Source organism: Pieris napi, chromosome 7 (assembly GCF_905475465.1).
Source record: "Pieris napi chromosome 7, ilPieNapi1.2, whole genome shotgun sequence".
Taxonomy (NCBI): Eukaryota; Metazoa; Arthropoda; class Insecta; order Lepidoptera; family Pieridae; genus Pieris; species Pieris napi.
The window spans coordinates 13,294,972-13,314,220 of NC_062240.1; the positions used below are offsets into that span (position 1 = coordinate 13,294,972).

The following is a 19,249-nucleotide window of genomic DNA, read 5'->3' on the forward strand; positions in this document are numbered from 1 at the left end:
CTCATGGACTGGTGTAGCCAAATATTAGATAAGTTCAACGGCGGTGACTCAAATGCTGTATTTGACATCGTCACAGGTTATGAAAGCTGGATATATTGCTACAAATCCGAAACCAAAAGACAATCATCTCAGTGGCTGTTTCCTTTTGAGGATCGGCCAACTAAGGTAAAGAAAGGAAGAAGTCAAGGAAAAAAGATGATTGCCTCATTCTTTGGTCGGAAAGGTCATTTCACGACAGTTGTGCTAGAAGATGGAAGGACTGTTACTGCAGACTGGTATATCAATCGCTGTTTGCCTGTTTTCTTGGAAAAAATTCGACAGCAGCGCCCTCGAAGCAGGATGTGTAGAGACTAGAGAGGAACGGAGATTATTTCGAAAAACAATAAAAATATTGGCAACATTAAGCCGTATTTCATTTTCTAAACATATTCAGTGTATATCATTAATTTATTGCTAATATTGACAATTACGCTTGTTAAGTTTTTTTATACTCGTAATACACCGTCACAAATCGGCACAATCCCCGCTGTGCCAGGAGATATGTAATAATAGTTAAATAGAAATAAATATTACATTTTCATGTACTAATTCCACTATTCATAGTAGCAAAATAACTACGCTAAAAGAACGTAAGAAGAAAGAATTTATCAATAGAGTGGTTACTATCGAGGTAATGAGGCGACATTGTGGCGATAATGCTGCACGAAAAAATATCTCCGCTTAAGGATTTAGTTGAAAAATCTTTTGAAATAACGAGTGTAACAGCTGAAGAGGTAGTTTTTACATTTATTCTCTCGGCTAAGAGCTCGGAGCTAATGGCGACATTGTTTGAGCTTATTTTTCCTGCATGTAGGATTTGCTCCGGTAATTTAAATTAAAAAGCATTCTGCTAGCAGGATATTTTTTATGCAGTGGTCTATATTATTGTAGTTCAAGGAATTCATAAATTAAATTGTGATCTAGTTCGAACATAATACAAATTAAAATGTGTTGTCTACCAAGATTGAGGATCGAAGCGTAGCTCAATGTTGTAGTTCGTTGGTTATAGTTTTTATAATCTACTCAAACAAACTTATTATTTTTTCCCCATTTATAATTCTTGTGCCCGTTAATTCCACAATGTTTAAAGAAATATAATTAATAAACTTTTGTTTTTCTTTTTACAAGATGCAGGAATATCATAGTATATTATTCTCATAATATAAGGGTTACTTAAAACACAGTTTATCCCTAGCGGAGTTCGCTTTCGACCATTATTAGGGGGAGATATTGGAATCGTAAATATCTGATAAGGCGATGAAAACCGCTGAGTGGCCAACAAATATTACTGAGGGAAAATTCGTAACTTAGTAGCTTAAACCTTGGAAGTCTTTAAAATCTTTGATGGTTTTTCCTGAAGTCGAGAGAATCTCGAGTGAGAAAATGCTTTAAGTGCCCCTTTTTGATTTTGTATTCTTTTTTTGGTGCAGCGTATGGATTAAAACCAATGGATTAAAACAGGAGAAGAGGATGCTGACTTAGTGAACCGAAGGAGAAAGACAATTTTCATATGCTAACATATGCCTTAGTAAAATCAAATGGTGCAAGACTGGTTCGAGATGTTGATGTTATAACGCGATATCTCACAAGCAACTTGACAAATTAAAAAAAAATCTCGATAGGAATAAAACAAATTGATATGAACATGGTCTCCCGAATTTTATCGACGTTACAATTGTATTGGAAATTAACTTCATGATTTGGGATTCAACCCGAATCGCCGGCTCGAATATGTTCAATATTGTATTGTTAGCAGGTATTCCCAATTTAATTAAACTCATAGACATTTTAGAACGTAAATGCTTACTACACAAGTTCGTTGTGTTGGCTCTTTGACGAATACTGAAAAAGTTTCATATTTATTAACATTATGGTTTTGTTGACTAACATTTTCGAATCAATTTTAGGAATATGAAATTCCTGTTTAAAAAAAAAATTAACCGACTTTAAATTTCACAAAAATGTAGACGGCGGATATTGCATGGATATACACAAAACACATTGGTGCCGTATTAATCCTTTCTTTTTTTGGGTTTTTCGAAGTCGAAACTAGCGTGTTAAGAAAAATTCTGGCACTTTTTGACCATTATGAACAAATCTGGTTCATATTATAGTGGAACAATTTCGGTCTGAATAGAAGTCCGTTTTAGATGTTATCAGACTTCAATACAAAGGGAATCGTGAAATAAGTGGCCATTTAGCAGCTTTTATCTAAAGAAACTCCAATATTTGTTCCGTCCGTTTATTTGTAAGACAAGCTTACAATAAATCAAATATTAGTACCTCTTGGAACAATAACTAATCATTGGTACGGCTGACGAATCCTTTCGCTTATTAAATTACGAGAGACTGCTAATATCAAACGTGATTCATTGAACGTTATGGCTTTATACAGATTACATTTTAGCATTGCCTTAAGACTTACTTCAATTTTTCATATGTAAAGTAAAACGTTAAAAGTATGAGGCATAAGTCTTTGCAGTTAAAATAAGTCCAATGGACACGTAAATTATTTCTCGTGGCTCTATTACACAGGTTCAGGTTAAAACGGAAATTAGAGAAAGGTGTTTTATGAAAGGTAGGTAGGGCCACATGACTCATGACATGAGTTTTTATCTTATTAAGAAATCTGTCAAATGATTAAAAAAAAACATTTTTTTATTCAATACTAAGATATATTAACTAAGTCTAGGGAGACCTGTACATCAGGGTACTCCGCTCTTCCAATGGTATAACAAAATAGTAACTTAACAATAATTGAAACTAAAATACCATATTATAAAGAAAAGCAGAAATCTAAGACTAATTACTAAACTAAGGATACAGGTTTTCATAGTTTAGATTTACAGGTTTACATTTGTACGCACCAGAATGATAATCATTGGGAAGGGATGGATGGGATGGGAGGTGGTGGGTGGTAGCGTAAAATAGTGTAAGTGCATTGTGGAAATTAAGAATGGTTAAATTTTACTTGAACTAGCAATTCAGTTTATTCGTAGTTAAGTGAACAAAGCCACTTGGTAATTAATGTTTTAAATTATATGTTAGGGCATAATAATTTAAGGTAAATATTAAGGATTCTATTAAGTTTGTTGTATAACTGACTAGACAGGTAAGAAAATTGGCGGTGTGAGAATTTGGTTTTACATTTATGATATTATTGAACGTTTGACCAAATTTACTTACGATATTTACAAGCAAAATACGTCAGCTGATGCAATTTTGACAGGACGGGGTATTGCGTACTGAATACCTCACGCGCTTTCTTTTCTATAGATCATTTTCTATTAATTAGTTTTAAATACCCTTCTGATAGTCAATGATACATTTTTACCCTCTCTAATATGTTAAGTGTTATGTGACTTTCAAAAGACCTGCTATGATCGCGCCAGTAATAAAAAGCCGATGTGAAGTGGTTTTTGGCAAAAGCGCAACTTAAATAATAAGAATATGTTTTCCAGCAAAAATCTTTTGTTTCACCAACAGAAATGTAGACCAGATAAGGGTTCTAAAAACAATGGACGTGGGCGTGTCAGGGTCTCGTAATGGTCAAGTATCCTGTGACAAGGAAAGGGTCGACCCTACTGAGATATAGTGCCGCAATTAATATATGCTTTGCTGCAATGAGTACACTTTTCATTCGTTTCCATCCTTTGTTTTCACAATATTTCGTTTGACTATTAACAAAATATATTCATATTTAAATTCATTAGATCCGAAGTAAAGCCCTTAATTTCAATTTCTTCTTCTTTATAAGATTTTTAAATTAATGTAGGACTTTATATTTATTCAAATATCTGTGTGTCTTTCGTTGAAATGCTGGTGAAAAGCCCTTGAGCCTAATTTTGCGAAAAATTAATCTAGCAGATAAATTTTCGAGAGAAATATTACTTTTTGAATTTTTATATTGTTATGTGGTATAATGGAACATTTTGTATTTTTTAGTAGCAATTTAAACATTTAGCTTTAATTTCAAAACTTAATTTCGTTGTTATCTCTGTGTTGTTATAATCAAGCACACATTATGAACTTGATTAAAATTTCACGCATCAGTTATTCACACATGAATCTATCTCTGAAATAAACGGTTCTTTATCATTATAATGTCACTTTTCGGCGCCAAGTTTTACATAATTTTTAATACGATTATTTGCGCAGTGTTTTACTTTTCGTTATTTGAATGCCAAGAACCGACGTTAATTTACAACTTGCGAGATGGACCACGATTGTACGCGGATTACGTTAAGAAGTTCGTGAAAAAATATGATGACGAGGAATACTATACGAGGTATCATAATTTTATGAAAACGTTGCGTAAAATAAATCAAATAAATTTGAGAAGTTCTGAAAAAGTACAGCCAAATAAATATGCAGACTGGTCGGAAAAAGAATGGCAAGAAAATGTTGAACAGACAACGAAGATTGATTTCGATCTCAAAATACAAGTAAAAGAATTCCAGCCAAAGGTAGAGTCATTATTTAAGGATTTAGTTGAATAATTTCGTACTATTAAATTAAATGCCATGTGAACTTACTATTTATTTAAAAAATAACCTTGAAAACAATATTTACTATATTTAGTTTTTAGTTTTAATACGAGCTATCCCAGAGAATTCAGTGAAGTACTTTGTGTTAGGTATTTGATATTCTAGTCGCAAAGTTGTCATAAATATCAGAAGCGTTCGCTTCGCTCGAACGAACTAAATCAAACTGTTTTGTTGATGCGAAAGTTGCTACAATATCCATCAGTTACGAAATGAACGATTAAGCGAAGTCTGTTTCACGAGTAGTTTTGCTTTCACAATAAATGTCTATTTACATTTTCATGAATATGGATAACTGTAGTAAGTCTCTTAGGTAGAGCTACAAGCCTATAAGCTAAATAAATTGTTCAATTACTGGAAAAGAAGTTTGAAATCAAATGAGAAGTCTAATAAGTACCGTGATTAGTGTCCGTCTCGTGACACGTCCGCTCCTCTTGAACTCTCCCCGACAATTACGCTTCTTGATTTCTTCGCTATTTGTCTCTGAAAACAGAGAAAAAGCATGATTCCTTTAATCTTCGAATTATATACAATTTAGGGGAATCTAAAATCTCTTCGTTTTCTGGAATCGATGTCTGCGTAAAATAATATAGTAATATCCTAATAATACAAAAAAAATCTATATAAGTATATATATATGTTGTAAACATTTTTATTTACGTATTGGTAGTACTAAATTGTCTAGATATTACAATAGACTGAATGATAAACTTCAGATTATCCATGCGAGGTCGTTTAAATATATAAAGAAGCACAGAGAAGATATCTTTGCTTGTATCTTAAAGAACATTTATTGGAATTTAGGAGCTTCTATTTTGTAGTTATTCTCTAGCGTATAGTCTCAGTGAAAATATTCTGTTGAATTGTCCAATCCCAGTTTATTGCCAGTGTTGTTCTGGTCAATTGAGACTGTGTCCTTTCATTTGCAAAGGGTTACTTTATAGGTTCGGCAACGGGTATTCGTTACAGGGGCACGTAAATGGAAATCCTTCGAAGAGATTAGTAACATGAATTATTCATCCTCTCTTTAAGATTGCATTTGAATGAGGGATGGATCACAAGCTGCATTCGCGGAATATAGAGGCACTTTCTCTACGTTTATACTGCATTTAGAGCTCCATTAGTACTCTATTATTTGAAAGGGTAATGTTTTTATTTAAATACTAAAGCGAAAGTTTTAATATTGTCATTTTTCTTTATAAAATAAATATATATATTAAATCAGCCCAAATAATAGTGACCTGTGTGATTTTTTTGTCTGAAACTCATCATAACTACCAGTAATGAAGATAGAATTATACAATTCCAAGAGTAGCACACGGCTTAAAATTTAGCTGAAACATTTTCCAATCAGTCGTCGAGACGAAAAGAGCTTCTAAGTGCAATTTCAACTCAATTCACTTACAAGTGGTATATTACGTGGATATATTAGGAGCTATATAAAGCCGTAGAATAAATGCCTCCTGAGCACATTAGCGACGGTTTTGTGCGGTCGAATAAATGTGGCCAATTTGCGAAAGCGTTCATCACCAGAAGAAAAGTTTCAACGTTTGAAAGTGCGGTAATTACGAAGGGAAATTCATGGGATAATGACGTAACCCATATCTCGGCATTCGGATTAGACTAGTTAAGTGTGATTTCTGATATTGAGAAAATAACTCCTTTTATTTATAAAACGTTTTTCATTTATATTGCTTCTTGTGCCTTCAAGGTTGGCACGTCATGGTTTGCTGGAGAGCTGAACGTCACGTGGCCTTAGTGCATATATTAATTCATGGGCCACGTTCAAAGAGATTCGTCAGACGAAACAACTGTGTACTGCGACGTAAACATAAAAATAATTAGTTTTGTATATTGTTGCTAAATTATGAAACCTTCTTACTTAGATACCTGACAAACAATTTCAAGAAATTTTCAAATTATTTCAATTCCAAACTTACGGAGATATTGTACAAGGTTGGTAAAAAATAATATTAAGAGTCCAATATTTACTCGACTATATTTTTTAGTGTTTCTTGTTATCAGTATAGATAGCAATATAAATCAAATATTCAACACGCAATAGGTTAGCAGGCAATGATATTTAATCATGTATTATTAACTGAATCAAGCAAAAAATACTATAAATTTTATTGAGTTAAAAAAAAAGTGCATAGTGCAATTTTTTTTTGCCAAAGAAAAAAATTCTAATACATAACATGTGACATAATTTCATTATTATTATTATTAGATTTTTCGCGGTAACGAATTGCGTTGTACGATCGTTAGCCACCCCTATCGTTTGCTGCGGATATTTAAGTAATAAATCATTCGCGATTTGATAACGTCCTTGTGATGGCAAAAGCTCATATCAAATTCGTAATCAATAATTTTTGTGACAGACTTGAGCGGCCTCTGCTAAGCAGAGAGTTTACCGGTAGATCATGGGAAGCCTAATGTGTGAGCATTCACAACTGTTTTAGATATTTGGACATACCAACACAAACTTACCGAACGTTGAATGTTTATTAAATTTGAAATAAAAGTTTTCCATACAATCAGACGTACTTTGATAGGCTTACGTCTTACTTCTCAATGGGAAACGATATGTAGAAATAATAAATTACCATTTACGCAGTATTCAGTTTTCCTAGACTAAGCAGACGCTTTATGAATAATGAAATTTCATATAATTCAACCCTTCAAAAGTTGTTTTAATCCGATGAGCTTAACCTACACCGTTAACCTGCTTTATGTTCGAGGCCTAAAATTAAATAAATACCAACGTAAATTTTAGATTATGTTAACACGAGACAAACATGTAGGTTTAGTTACGTATTTTGAAAATAGAGTTATTACTCTATTGAGTAATTATTACATTTTGCCAGGACATAATTTGCGTTACGAGTTATCAAACGACACTTTAATTGCAACTCGTGTATTGCTTCGATTCGATTGATTTTAATGAGAAGATATATAACGCTATTTAATATTTTTTAAATTATGTTCACAACTCACTGAGATATTTTTAAAGTTTTCAGTGCCAGCAAGTTATTGTAATTTATCAAAGGGAACTAAAACTAAGGAACTAAAGGTGATCTCGAGTAAACCCATTCCTTCATAACGGCGAAGGCTGATCGTAAGGAAGTAATTTAAAAGGGCGTTAAATAACAGTAGACACACCGTCATAAATAAAGCTCACTTCGCAACACTCGATAGAAGGCACGCCCTCTAAAGCCACACTCGATCCCAAAGGTTGTAATTTCATGTCTAGGACTTCCTTTTCTTATTTTGTAATGTAAATTTTCCTCTTTCAACGAAGAGCTTTTCGGAAATTTTTCTTTTGTTCAGATTGAATGTTGGATAACGAAAGATTTAATATAGATTCGAATAAATTCTTAGGGGTCGTTATAAACGCGAACATTTTGTATATTATTTCTGTTAAACTTTAAATTTTTTCATATCTTACCAGATTTAATTATGTTTTTTTAGGGAATGCAATTTACAGCAGAATTTATAGTTATATGTAATTTATTGGTCAGCTCCATCCGTAAAATTATATCTTTTGCAAAATGTAATAAGCGCATTGGTTCGAATTACTTCTACTTTATTTGATCATCCGATGGCCCAAAAGTTTCACCTGAGTCGCATTAGGTTATTTAGTATCTGGTTTTCTCAACGTATTCAGTTCCTTTAACTTTATAATTTTAAAAACTTTTAACTTAAAAATATGTGAAATTATAGTTTTATAAAAATTCCTTAGTAAATTGTTTAGATATATAGTGTTGTTTTCTTGTTTACAGAAAAAATACTTATAAATTCAACTCGTCCAAATAGGAACGTAATTGTCTGCGAAAGAAAATGTTTCTATGAAATAGGAATTAACTGCATGATACTATTTTTATTGCGTACTTCAGTTTGCTATGAAAATAGCTCTTTTATAACTCGCTTTTGTTTTCTAAGTTGTTTGTTTTTAGTTGGCGTTGAATATTTAATTTTTAGATATTATAATAGTATGTTAATAAAAATCGTTTTTAAACACTATCTATAGGTGCAGTGGTTTATAGAACTGCTTAATCAAAGCTATCTTATTTAAAAAACAAAGCTTTTTTTTAATGTTGCTTTATCTTCCGAATTACAACGAAACTTATAATAAGTCTGTCTGTCTGTTCCGTCAGACAAAGTCAGAAACGCTTTGCGTGGTTTTAGCGGTTAAAGATTCTCTATAATAATAGCAACCTACGAGACATTTTCAATATATAATTAGCTACAAAATATAAAGTAGAAACAGAAAAGAGTTGCATAACATAAAGTTTTCCCAAAGTAGATGTTATGTTTTTTAATTAACAGAAGGCAAACGGGCGAGAAGCTCATTTAATGTTGAGTGGCTCCGCCGCCATGGAAGTTGCCAGAAGGCTCATGAGAGCGTTGCAGGCTTTAAAAATACACTTTCAGAGCTAAACGCTAAAGCACAAAGCTACTAGTAATTTTCATATTTAATTAATTAAGGTTATCAATGACTACAATACATTTCTCATGCTTAGTTCTTTGAAAGTCTTATCTTATTAAGAAATCTTTCTTTTTAGACATTTACTTACATTGACATAAATATAAACAAAAAAAAAATGATGATTCTTAACCTACATAATAATAATAATAATTAAAACAAATTTAAAAAGTTTGGTCCCTGTGGCAGTGTACCTTTAAAGCTGGCAGCATTTCCTCGCTGTATTGCGATACTTATTCGTTGAGCGAGGATAGCACCAGCTCTGGGGTTACCGGTACTGCCTTAATAAATATTATTTTATAGTAGCACACCCAATTGTACACCAAATACAATTCATCAAAATGTTGTATTAAGACGTTAATGTAAAAGGTAATAACCTTCTCAAATATCATTAAAGAGGCACTATTCTGACTGGACTTTCGAAGTACTGTCGATTTCACTGATAAATATTTTAACATGGTATAGATTGTGCCAATTTAGTCAGAGCGAATATTTAGGACCTTCAGCCGCCCATTGATGACTAGGATTTGAGCTTTATTGTAACATATCAGACTGAATAATAATGCAAATCATAGTGTTACTAGGCTCGGAAGCTTAGATACGCAAGCCTAATGAAATGAGGTTGTTGATGTAAGATAAATGTAAATTGGGATATGAGAAAGAACACAATGTTTCTAATGTCTAAGGAACACAAATTTTACCACCAACAGTAAAGGCTAAAAAACTATTTGTGACGAATATAATTATTTACAGAATCTAATTACTTAACAAATTAAGGCATAACATAATATTATTGTGTCGCTCGCCTTTAAAAACTGTTCGTTTTGTGGTCGGAAATGGGTAGTGTCGCTTTGATGGCTAATAAAGTAACACATCGTAGTGGACTGATTTTGATCAGTTATATGCTAATACTAGAAACATAATTTACGGAGGAAAAGAGTTGCCCTTTAATTAAAACTTATTATCTTTATTAAAAATATATATTATAAAAACTATAATTTAATATTTTTAGAAATTGTAATCTAAAAATATTAAATGTTACGTAAATCTAATTAATTTCATGAAACTAGGTGCGGCAGGCAAATACTAGTTCATTATTAAAAAGTAAATTTGACCTAATTATAAGTTCCCCATGGTGTGAAGTACGAAAACTCGAAGGGGTCGCTGCTATGACTCATGAGGTATAAATTACTTAGTATTTGACGACTGTTTCAAAGTTCAATGCACTTTTGTTTGGTGAGGGTTGAGTTCGTAGGCGGAGCCAATTAGATTTATGCAATCTGCTTGATTGTTCATTTATGCGAGTTACTTATATTTAATGAAATATATTTATAGTCTGCGGATTTGCCATTTGTACACTGTGGCTTTTTTATATAATATAAAATATTTAGTTGATACTCATACAAATAAGTTCAAACGTATAGTTAAATTTAACGATAGTTTAGAAATAATAAAAAGAAAAGTGTGTGCTTAAAAATCTATAAATGTTTACTTGAAACAAAAAGTCCTTGCAACTTTTCACTTAACAGTTTAATTTTAGAAAATCCGATTTCACTTAATATATTGTCAAAGTTTAAAAACTTAATCCACTTAAGGACCCTTTTACCGAGATCGCACTGCGCATGACATCGCCCTAATGGCACAAGCAAGGGCATTTGCCGTAGAACAGCGGCCGACGTAGCACACTTCGCGTAGCACGAATGTACGCGGTCTCCGCTTTCATTGACGTAGCGAATAGCTCGGAATTGTTTTATAAAATACTAACAATTTATAGAGATTTTTTAAACACAATATTTTAACATAATATATGAGAGACTTTAAAAAAATATTAATTACGGCGGTGGAAACAAATTGGCACGCAACTTCATTGGTGTTATAAAAACACAAACAATTAGACAGTGTTTTGAAAAAGGATATAATGGATAGTGAACTGATTTAAACTGTGACTTAATTAAGTGTTATTTATAGTTTTATTATGTAGCTGTAAAAAGTGAAGACAAAATGAAGATCTTTACCTTAGTAGCCGTTTGCGGTGAGTGTTGGTTTTAAAGTTGAGGTTTTTTCTTTAAATAATGTTTCATTAAATAAATACTATGTCTCATAGCTTATGTTTCAGGTAGATATATCTTAAGGTGTATTACCTATTCAATATTTCCCTATAGTTTTTAATATAAAACAGATCGACAAAAATATTTCAAATAAAGTGTTTTATGAGAGTTAATTTAATATAGAAGTAAATTTCAATAAAATTAAATAAATACAATACAAATAATAAAAATACTAATGAAAAATTGAAAAAAAAATTACACAATTCGTGTAATTTTTAAAAGCACAGAAATCCTTTTTTTTACTAAACTTACATTTGTTATTAGGCTAAAGAAGAGTCCATTAATTGACAGTAAAATACAATCTGCTTCCGTCCCATAACTTATCTGGCAGCCGGCCATCATAATTTCCTTTATTCTTATTTACAAATAGTGTGTTGCAGCAAAATCAACTGTTGGATAAATTGAATTCATGTCATGGAAATGACAGGTATCTTGTAGCGTTTACATTGTGCGGTTTGAGAGATGATCGCAGTATAAATATTGATAAATTAAAGACATCTATAAGTTTAAAATTGATACGGTTAAGGAATTGTAAAAAAAAAAACATTCTCCCATGCAACGCAATAAATGAACTGTGAAGAGGAAGGAGGAAGGAAGGCTTTTCCTCAACCTAAAGGAAGGATCCTCGACTCGTTTAACCACTGGCCAGTGGCTATGGTTGAGAATTTTTTATATTCTATGTGGCCGGAATAGCGTAGTTTGCGCGTTTCAGGGTATGACGTCGTCGCCGTAATTGAAGTCGTAGATTGTAGGAATCTCTACAGAACCGAACAGGATCAAAGTAAACCGTATAATAAAATGTCTTATTTTACTAGTTTGATAATATTATTTATGAAGACACAAAAACACTACAACGACGAAATTACCAGCCATTCTCACTGTAATTCTCGATAATACCTATATCGGAGAATATCGTAGACAATCGGTATAACACAATCGAGAGTTGGCCTCTCGCCAAGCCGCCGACGATTGCGACGATCGCAGCGGTTTCCTATTCCTTACGGTTCAATGGAATTAACAATTTAACCTATGATGGCCGATCGCTTTGTTGCTGACCGTTTAAGCTGTTCCTATTTTGAACATAACTAAAAAAAAAACATTTTATTCGCTCACATATAATTATTATTCAGGAGGAATCCATTTAATTTTCACTGCAAGTAAAAGCTACTCTTAATTTACGTACATGAGACGTATATACGTTTGTCATTATTGCTATATAATACAATTACATGGAGTCTGGAATAGATATTAAGCCTTAGCTTGGATCGATCTTCGTTACATTGTCAACAGAGTTAATTAAGCAGGTTAGAAATGTAAAATTAATGCCGGTGTCATGTTTCGTTAAAATATGTCTGTCTGTAGCTTTATTACTCGGATTACTAAGCCTTGTAAATATTTCAGGTAAATTTCTCATCTTTTAGAAATATATTTAATTAAGTATTCCATCTTTTTATATAATTTAATTACATTAAAAATTTAATATTCACGTTAAAGTACATATTTCATTATTATTTTTCTTTATTAGAAAAGCTCGATTTTGCTGACAGATTTAATGAATGGAACCCGAAAAAGGAAACTGTTGTCCAATTTTTTTAATTAAAATATGAAATGGAACGAAAATATAAGTTATTTTCGTACAATAGCCGTACTACTCACAATCTCAAATATGTAAATTTAAGGCATTATGCAAACTAAATCGAATTTACGACTTCAGTAGAATCTGTTTTGGCATATCCTTACGACCGGCGAGCAGAAACAATAACATATAAGATGGCCTTTGTCACAGGGAAATTGGCTTACATCCAGATTTTACGACTTTTCGCTGCTAATAATATTTTTGAAGACAATTTTATGTTAACACAGTTGTCTTTTAGTACCACTGAGGCTTTAGACTTTAGTTCTGTGCGTCTAGATAATCTATAGTCTTCACCGCTTTCCTAAAGATTAGATACTATTATACATGTATAGCTCTGTCAGATTATAAATAATTACTTCGTAATTGTATTTCCTGAACAAACCTCGAACGAAAAAACCATTACACAAATTCGCTCAAAGGTGAATTTCAATTCAAAATGCGTACACAACTTAACTAATTACATTTGCCTGATCCGCGACGGGTTAATGGTCCATTCATATAATACCGTCAAACTCATCTAGGCAATGTTAATTAAATTATAATAACAGTTTACCGCTTTGTTACGTTATATTGGATGACAATTTTAAATTAAATAAAAGTCAAATACAGATACAAGTTCACAATACCGTGTCCTTTATCAAACATCATGAGGAGGAATATCTATTCTAAGAATAGTGTTTAGTTTCAAAACTGAGGTAGAACAAACTATTAGCACTTTATATTATTAGGCGTATCCGCTCTATTAAACAAAGCAGATTTGTTATATTTTTTACGTCGAGAGTTTAAGGATAAACGAATATAGTCCTAATAGTAGAGGATAGAACATATTTTAGTTTATGTTCATTAACTTGGAAAACAGATATTGCTTGCAATAATTACTGTAATGGCTAGATTGTAATGCAAGTAGTTTTCTCATTTTGTAAGCACAAAGCCTAAAAAAGCCAGCTCACAAATACACTTATTACGTATACTTTCCATTAAAGAGTTTAATTTACTTATTTGATTTTTAGCGTTGACCTCGGCGTACAAGATAACTCAACTCAAAGTGCCGCTCTACGCAGACCCACGTCGCGCGGCTGAGCTTAGCTGTCACTTTCAAATGGATGACCAGAAGTTGCACTCTGTCAAATGGTACCGAGACATGCACGAGATCTTCCGATATAATCCCTCACAAAAGGCAAGTACATTGACAGTCAATAACATTTAAAAAATAGTTTTTTTTAACATCAGAAATATTAGGTCATTACGTCTACCGACGAAATTGGAGATTTGTATAAAAATTTTTGGTTATTTTTTATTTAGTTTATTATTTTAATGCGTACGTGAAGCCTGCAGGATTCGTCGATTCGATGGGTCGTTAAAAGCTGCATTTACCTTAATAAATAAATTTATCTACCGCAATTTCACAATAAGAAAAGTCTATCTAAAACAAATGACTGAATTTTAAATAAAATTAACAATCTATCTATATATATATATAATGAAAATGGTCTTCGTTTGAGGCTCAATCACGCCTAAACCACTGATCGTATCGACATGAAATTACCACCATTCGATGCGAAATTTTTCCTAGATGCTGATTTTTTATTGCCTTTCCTAGATTTTTTATTGCTGTTTTACTTTTATGAAAATTTATCCATACGGACTTCACCGCGGAAACATTCGGGGAGGCTTCCTAGAACCTCTAAACGTCAACATCTGTTAAAAACTCGATTTTCGAAATATTTCAATTTTTTTAGCGGGAAGTTAAAAAGAAGAATAATAAAAATATGAAAAAAAATTAAATAATGAAACATAAAATTTATTTTAATTCGTCCAGCAAAGCGGCCGCGAAACGGCTAGTATAATATATAATAAAATTGACTTTCGAATAAAATTTATTTAAACCTCTATAATAGAATCTCCAATTACATAGGTAAATGGTATGTTTTTTTTATTAATAGTTTTTTTACATATTTTCTTTTATTTTATTTTTTTTAAATTAAAATGTTTATTTGTATCTCAAATTTTACATTAAATACATGAGTTGAGACAGCCCCCGTAAATAATAATCAGAGACACTTGTGTTGGGGTTGGCTCGCTACTTCCCTTATTTATACAATATTGAGACAGTTGCTGTTGTTAGTTGGTTCCTTGAATATGATGTATTTACAACCCATTAAACTCAGTAGCCTCCGATCCGCCTGTTCAACGTGACCGGTATCATGGTTCAAGGCGGGGAGTGCCAGGCGGAGTGGTGTATGGTGAGGGTGATGCCGCCGCCTGTCGCTGCAAGAGCCGCTTACAGCTGCGAAATATCCACTGAGGGACCCAAGTTCCAGATAGCGCGGCAGACTAAGCATATGACTGTTGTCGGTTAGTTAGTTTATACGATTTATATTTTTTAATTATTATGAGTTTAGGTTAAACAGATGACATAGCCATTATGCTGGACTTTAAATGCTATTATTAAACCAAATACTGATCTATTTAACGAGTTCACAGTACTTGTGATTGTATCCTATTGAAATATATTTCTTTTAGCGATGCCAGAGAGAGATCCTGTTATTATTGGAGCTCCGAAATTAGTGAAGCCTGGAGAACAAATACTGCTTAATTGCACGTCGGATTACTCGCTGCCACCTGCCGATATCAATTGGTATATTGATAACGACCTCCAGAAGGTAAATTACCATAAAAACACATGTGGCGCTATAACCTGTCGGGGCCTCAGATGTGTATCTGTTTCGTGATCGTTTGTTTTTTCTAACAGGCAAGTAGGATCAGCCTTCTGTGCCTGTAACACGGCATCACACACGGTCTACGGCCATCGGTTTCTTCACGATGTTTCCCTTTACCGTACGAGCGAGTGTTAAATTCGCACCTCAGGAATGAGAGTCAGAATTTTCGGAAAACTTCACTTTCAAATTTTTATAATTAATAGTGTTTTTAATACTTTCAATCAATTGTAGATGTTATGAAAGTGTATGCTTTTCTCTGCCACTTCTTACTGTCCAATAATTATAGTCCTCTTGAATGGGTTGCATTCCAGAGAGGCTCCTGTCCGAGCTAACAGTTTGCTCTCATGCTCCCTAATGGAATCAGGAATCCAATCTATTTGGATTAGGCGCTATCGATTACAGTGATTGAGTTTCCCTGATTTAGGAGCTAATTGATACTAAACAAAGTTTCATTATTATAATTATAAAGCCTTTATTTATTTCAAAACCTTACGGATATAATATTTACAACATAACACAAAAAAAAATGTTTTTGTTAAAACTCATACCAAGCACGCCTGTATTCTCTCTTATATATGTACCTATAGGTATTCTTAGTTTTCTGCCATATATGTCAAAAGCTACGAAGCGCTTAGCTAAGTTCTGCTGAAGAGTCGTGGTCTCTTTCCCCCACGAAGACCAGTCGGCTTGGGGGAGTTTGTAAAATGAAAAATAAAGTTTCATTATAACATAAGTTTGTCAATGCCTTAAAGTCGGTAAATACGCTGTTCTGGATTTCAGTTCAGTTTTATTTTGTTATTTATTAGGTAAGGGTAATTTGTAGTGTTTTATCACTACACATTCCGTGCAATATCCGTCACATTAAATAGCTATTTAAGCCTCGGATGCTTCTAGTTTAGGGCATTTGGAGCGATCTTGATAGCGGAGTCTGTTGAAATAAATTGGCTGCTATTATGTGACTCGAGAACGCTCCATTGGCTTAAGTCTTTGAGCTGTGCTTCGATATTGCGTGAAATGGATAAGAAATAATGTGATGAAACTTTACTTGCGTAGTGCACGCGATTTGCAGCATTTAATATCCTAAGAGATATAATTTTATTCTTAATGTTAATGTACCAAATGTTCAACAGTGACAGAAAACTTTCAGAGGCAAGTTAATGAATCATTGACTGATAATAGTTTGAAATAGTTTTATACTAACGAGTGTCGAGCGTTTTTCTGTTTTCTTTGTATAAGTATTTAGTTTTATCTTGCGATGTTAATTTTATGTATGCGTGTTAATAAGATTTATTTCTTTCTTAAAAAAAAACCCTGAACTGAGCTTCACTACATATGCTAAGAATAAAACTGAAGATCCTTTCTTGAGCAATGTATGTAATTAACTCATTATCCTTAAAAAACTATCAGTTTTATTCTATGTTAATATTATTGTTAGCAAGAGCCGTGGCACCGCACTGAGTTGACCGCACCTCAGGAAGGAGGCCTACGTGCGTCTTGGCGTGTTCTGCGCGTCCCGGTTCCTCCAGCGGAAAGCGGGGCGTTAAGCGTGCGATGCGAAGCCAACCTGCCCGTGGAACCGCCGGTCATTCGCGATGCGGGTGCTGTCCTGACGCTCTACTCTCGTACACAACTCTCGAAATACGTCTCCAGTTCAGGTATGGTATTATAATAGGGTTCTTCGCACTATTATTGTACACAGGGTATTATTGTAGTAATAGCATACATACGAATCCATTTACAAATTGTGCACAAAGATCCATTTGTCATTTTCAAAAGCGGAAAACTCCATTCGTCGATTCACTTGCGGGGTTTGATAGCCACTTATAAAGCACTCGAATTAAAGGGCGGATGCATACAGTTGCGCTTGTGCACGTTCGCCGGACAAGTTTCCGAGATAAGCGATAGTGGCGCGTTTATCCAAGAAGTTTAATGACTTTTCCTTTGCTCTGAAAAATGCTCATCCTGACTTGATTTATCTCGAGTTCCATTTTTAATTCTTGTTTGAAACAAGGCCAAGAATTTTAACCGGAAATAAAACGCATTGAAAGGGTTTTGTTTGGACGGTGCGCAGAGAAAGAGTCATGCAAGTGAATTTAAATAGTCCATTCGAAAGTAATTAAAAATGTTCACATCCTTCAATTGTATTACGCGGTATGTTGAAGTCAGAGTGAGTGACAGCAAGCGTTTAACAAATTAAATGCGGATCCACGATGGAGGTACTAAACGAAAGTTGATGTTATTTGACCGAAATTCTATTACTTTGCAAGTTTTATATTTAATTTATTTTTCAATGCCTACGTTTTAATTTTTAAAGGACGGATAGGATATTTTGTGCCGGCGTAAAAACTAAAGAACTTATCGTGACAGTGAACAGTGTGTACTTTTCTTTTCAGGTACAAGCTTGGGATTTCAACTTAGTTTTTTATCGTATTTGTATTATGTATTGGAGATAAGTTTATGAGGCTCACAATGAACAGAACATATAGTGTAACTTTGGCCTAATTTTCCAGACAAAAGAGCGACTTCACCATTTTTGTATTAAATATGGTTTTCAAAATAAAAAATATGAATAACACCAGCCAATATTAACCTTCCGGTGCCAAAAGAGAACATAAAATACACCTCTAGTGCTCAAATATTCAAAAGCCACTCAAATATTAACAACGACAGTAAGGTATCTGAGCCAAGCCTATATTTGATTGACTTTTGTGCATTTGGACTTTAGATACGTAATATAAGGTTATATATAAGGGTATCACTATGTGTAGTATAATAAAATTGTACAGTAATATTATGTTGTGACTTAGACAAAATTTATTTTTTGTATATGGAGCTGGAGCGGTTTATTTGGTATCTTCAGTGCACCACTGAGTTGTCATAAGTATTGATGTTTCTATTTATAATAATTAAATAAAAGGCATTTTCTCTTATCCTATTGAAAATTATCTTTTTTATATATGAAGTTTTCAATACGTAAACTGCAAGAAAAAACACGCTGCTTGTATCATATCATATCTTATAATAAAACCTCGTTGCTTTTACTTCGAAAAGTATCTTATTAATACTGAGTAGTTGGCGTAACCCACGGAATTGAATTATATAACTGCATTCACAAATTAATGTCAACAACGTCAGCTTTAGCACTCTTCATTTATTTTAAAGAATATTTCGCAAATAAGCCCCTCCCTCATAGAATAGCCAATATGTACTAGCTTAAGATTTTTAATTACAAATTTAGATTTATCTTTTTACTTTTACACCTCTAATATACTTTAGTTAACTGTTTTTTGTTTGTTTATTATGTTTTTACTTTAATGATAATTTTCGGAGTTTTTCTATATCATAAATTAGTATTACAATTAAATTTAATCTATGGCTGTGTTTCACATAAGGTAATGTCAATTCTCTGCACGAAATTGTTTGCAACATTGTTCTCTATAAAAAATGTAAAATTTTGTTAAATTAATTTGAATAAAAGGTAAATAAATATAATATAAAATTGCGCGTATTTATTATTTTTTTAAAGTAACCTGTCAAATATTTCGTAAGCTCTTGAGGTAACATCACGTTGACTTTAAATATTACAGTTTCGAAATTGTTAAGAAGAGCAAAGATTTATTATGATGCACCTTATTCCTTTCGTAATATTAGGGACAATACTAGTACTATTTAGCTATCAGCCTACTGAGCTTTTCTGGGGAATAATCTGTCCTAAC

At 32.8% G+C, this 19,249-nt stretch overlaps 1 protein-coding gene across 1 annotated transcript; it reads left to right on the forward strand.

Annotated features, from left to right (window-relative positions):
* Positions 1-10,735: 10,735 nt before the first annotated feature.
* On the forward strand, positions 10,736-19,035 carry LOC125051375. Its single transcript, XM_047651640.1, has 6 exons — positions 10,736-11,101; positions 13,824-13,990; positions 14,985-15,168; positions 15,337-15,476; positions 16,969-17,188; positions 17,927-19,035. The coding sequence occupies exons 1-6, from the start codon at positions 11,071-11,073 to the stop codon at positions 17,992-17,994; spliced, it is 810 nt and encodes a 269-aa protein (XP_047507596.1). The 5' UTR covers positions 10,736-11,070; the 3' UTR covers positions 17,995-19,035.
* Positions 19,036-19,249: the final 214 nt, after the last annotated feature.

Excerpts from the sequence above, each read along its gene's own strand:
- LOC125051375 (XM_047651640.1), top strand. The coding sequence starts at position 11,071 with ATGAAGATCTTTACCTTAGTAGCCGTTTGCG. Across the intron at positions 13,991-14,984 it reads GATATAATCCCTCACAAAAG|CCTCCGATCCGCCTGTTCAA; the intron begins GCAAGTACATTG and ends TAAACTCAGTAG. Across the intron at positions 15,477-16,968 it reads TTGATAACGACCTCCAGAAG|CAAGAGCCGTGGCACCGCAC; the intron begins GTAAATTACCAT and ends TATTATTGTTAG.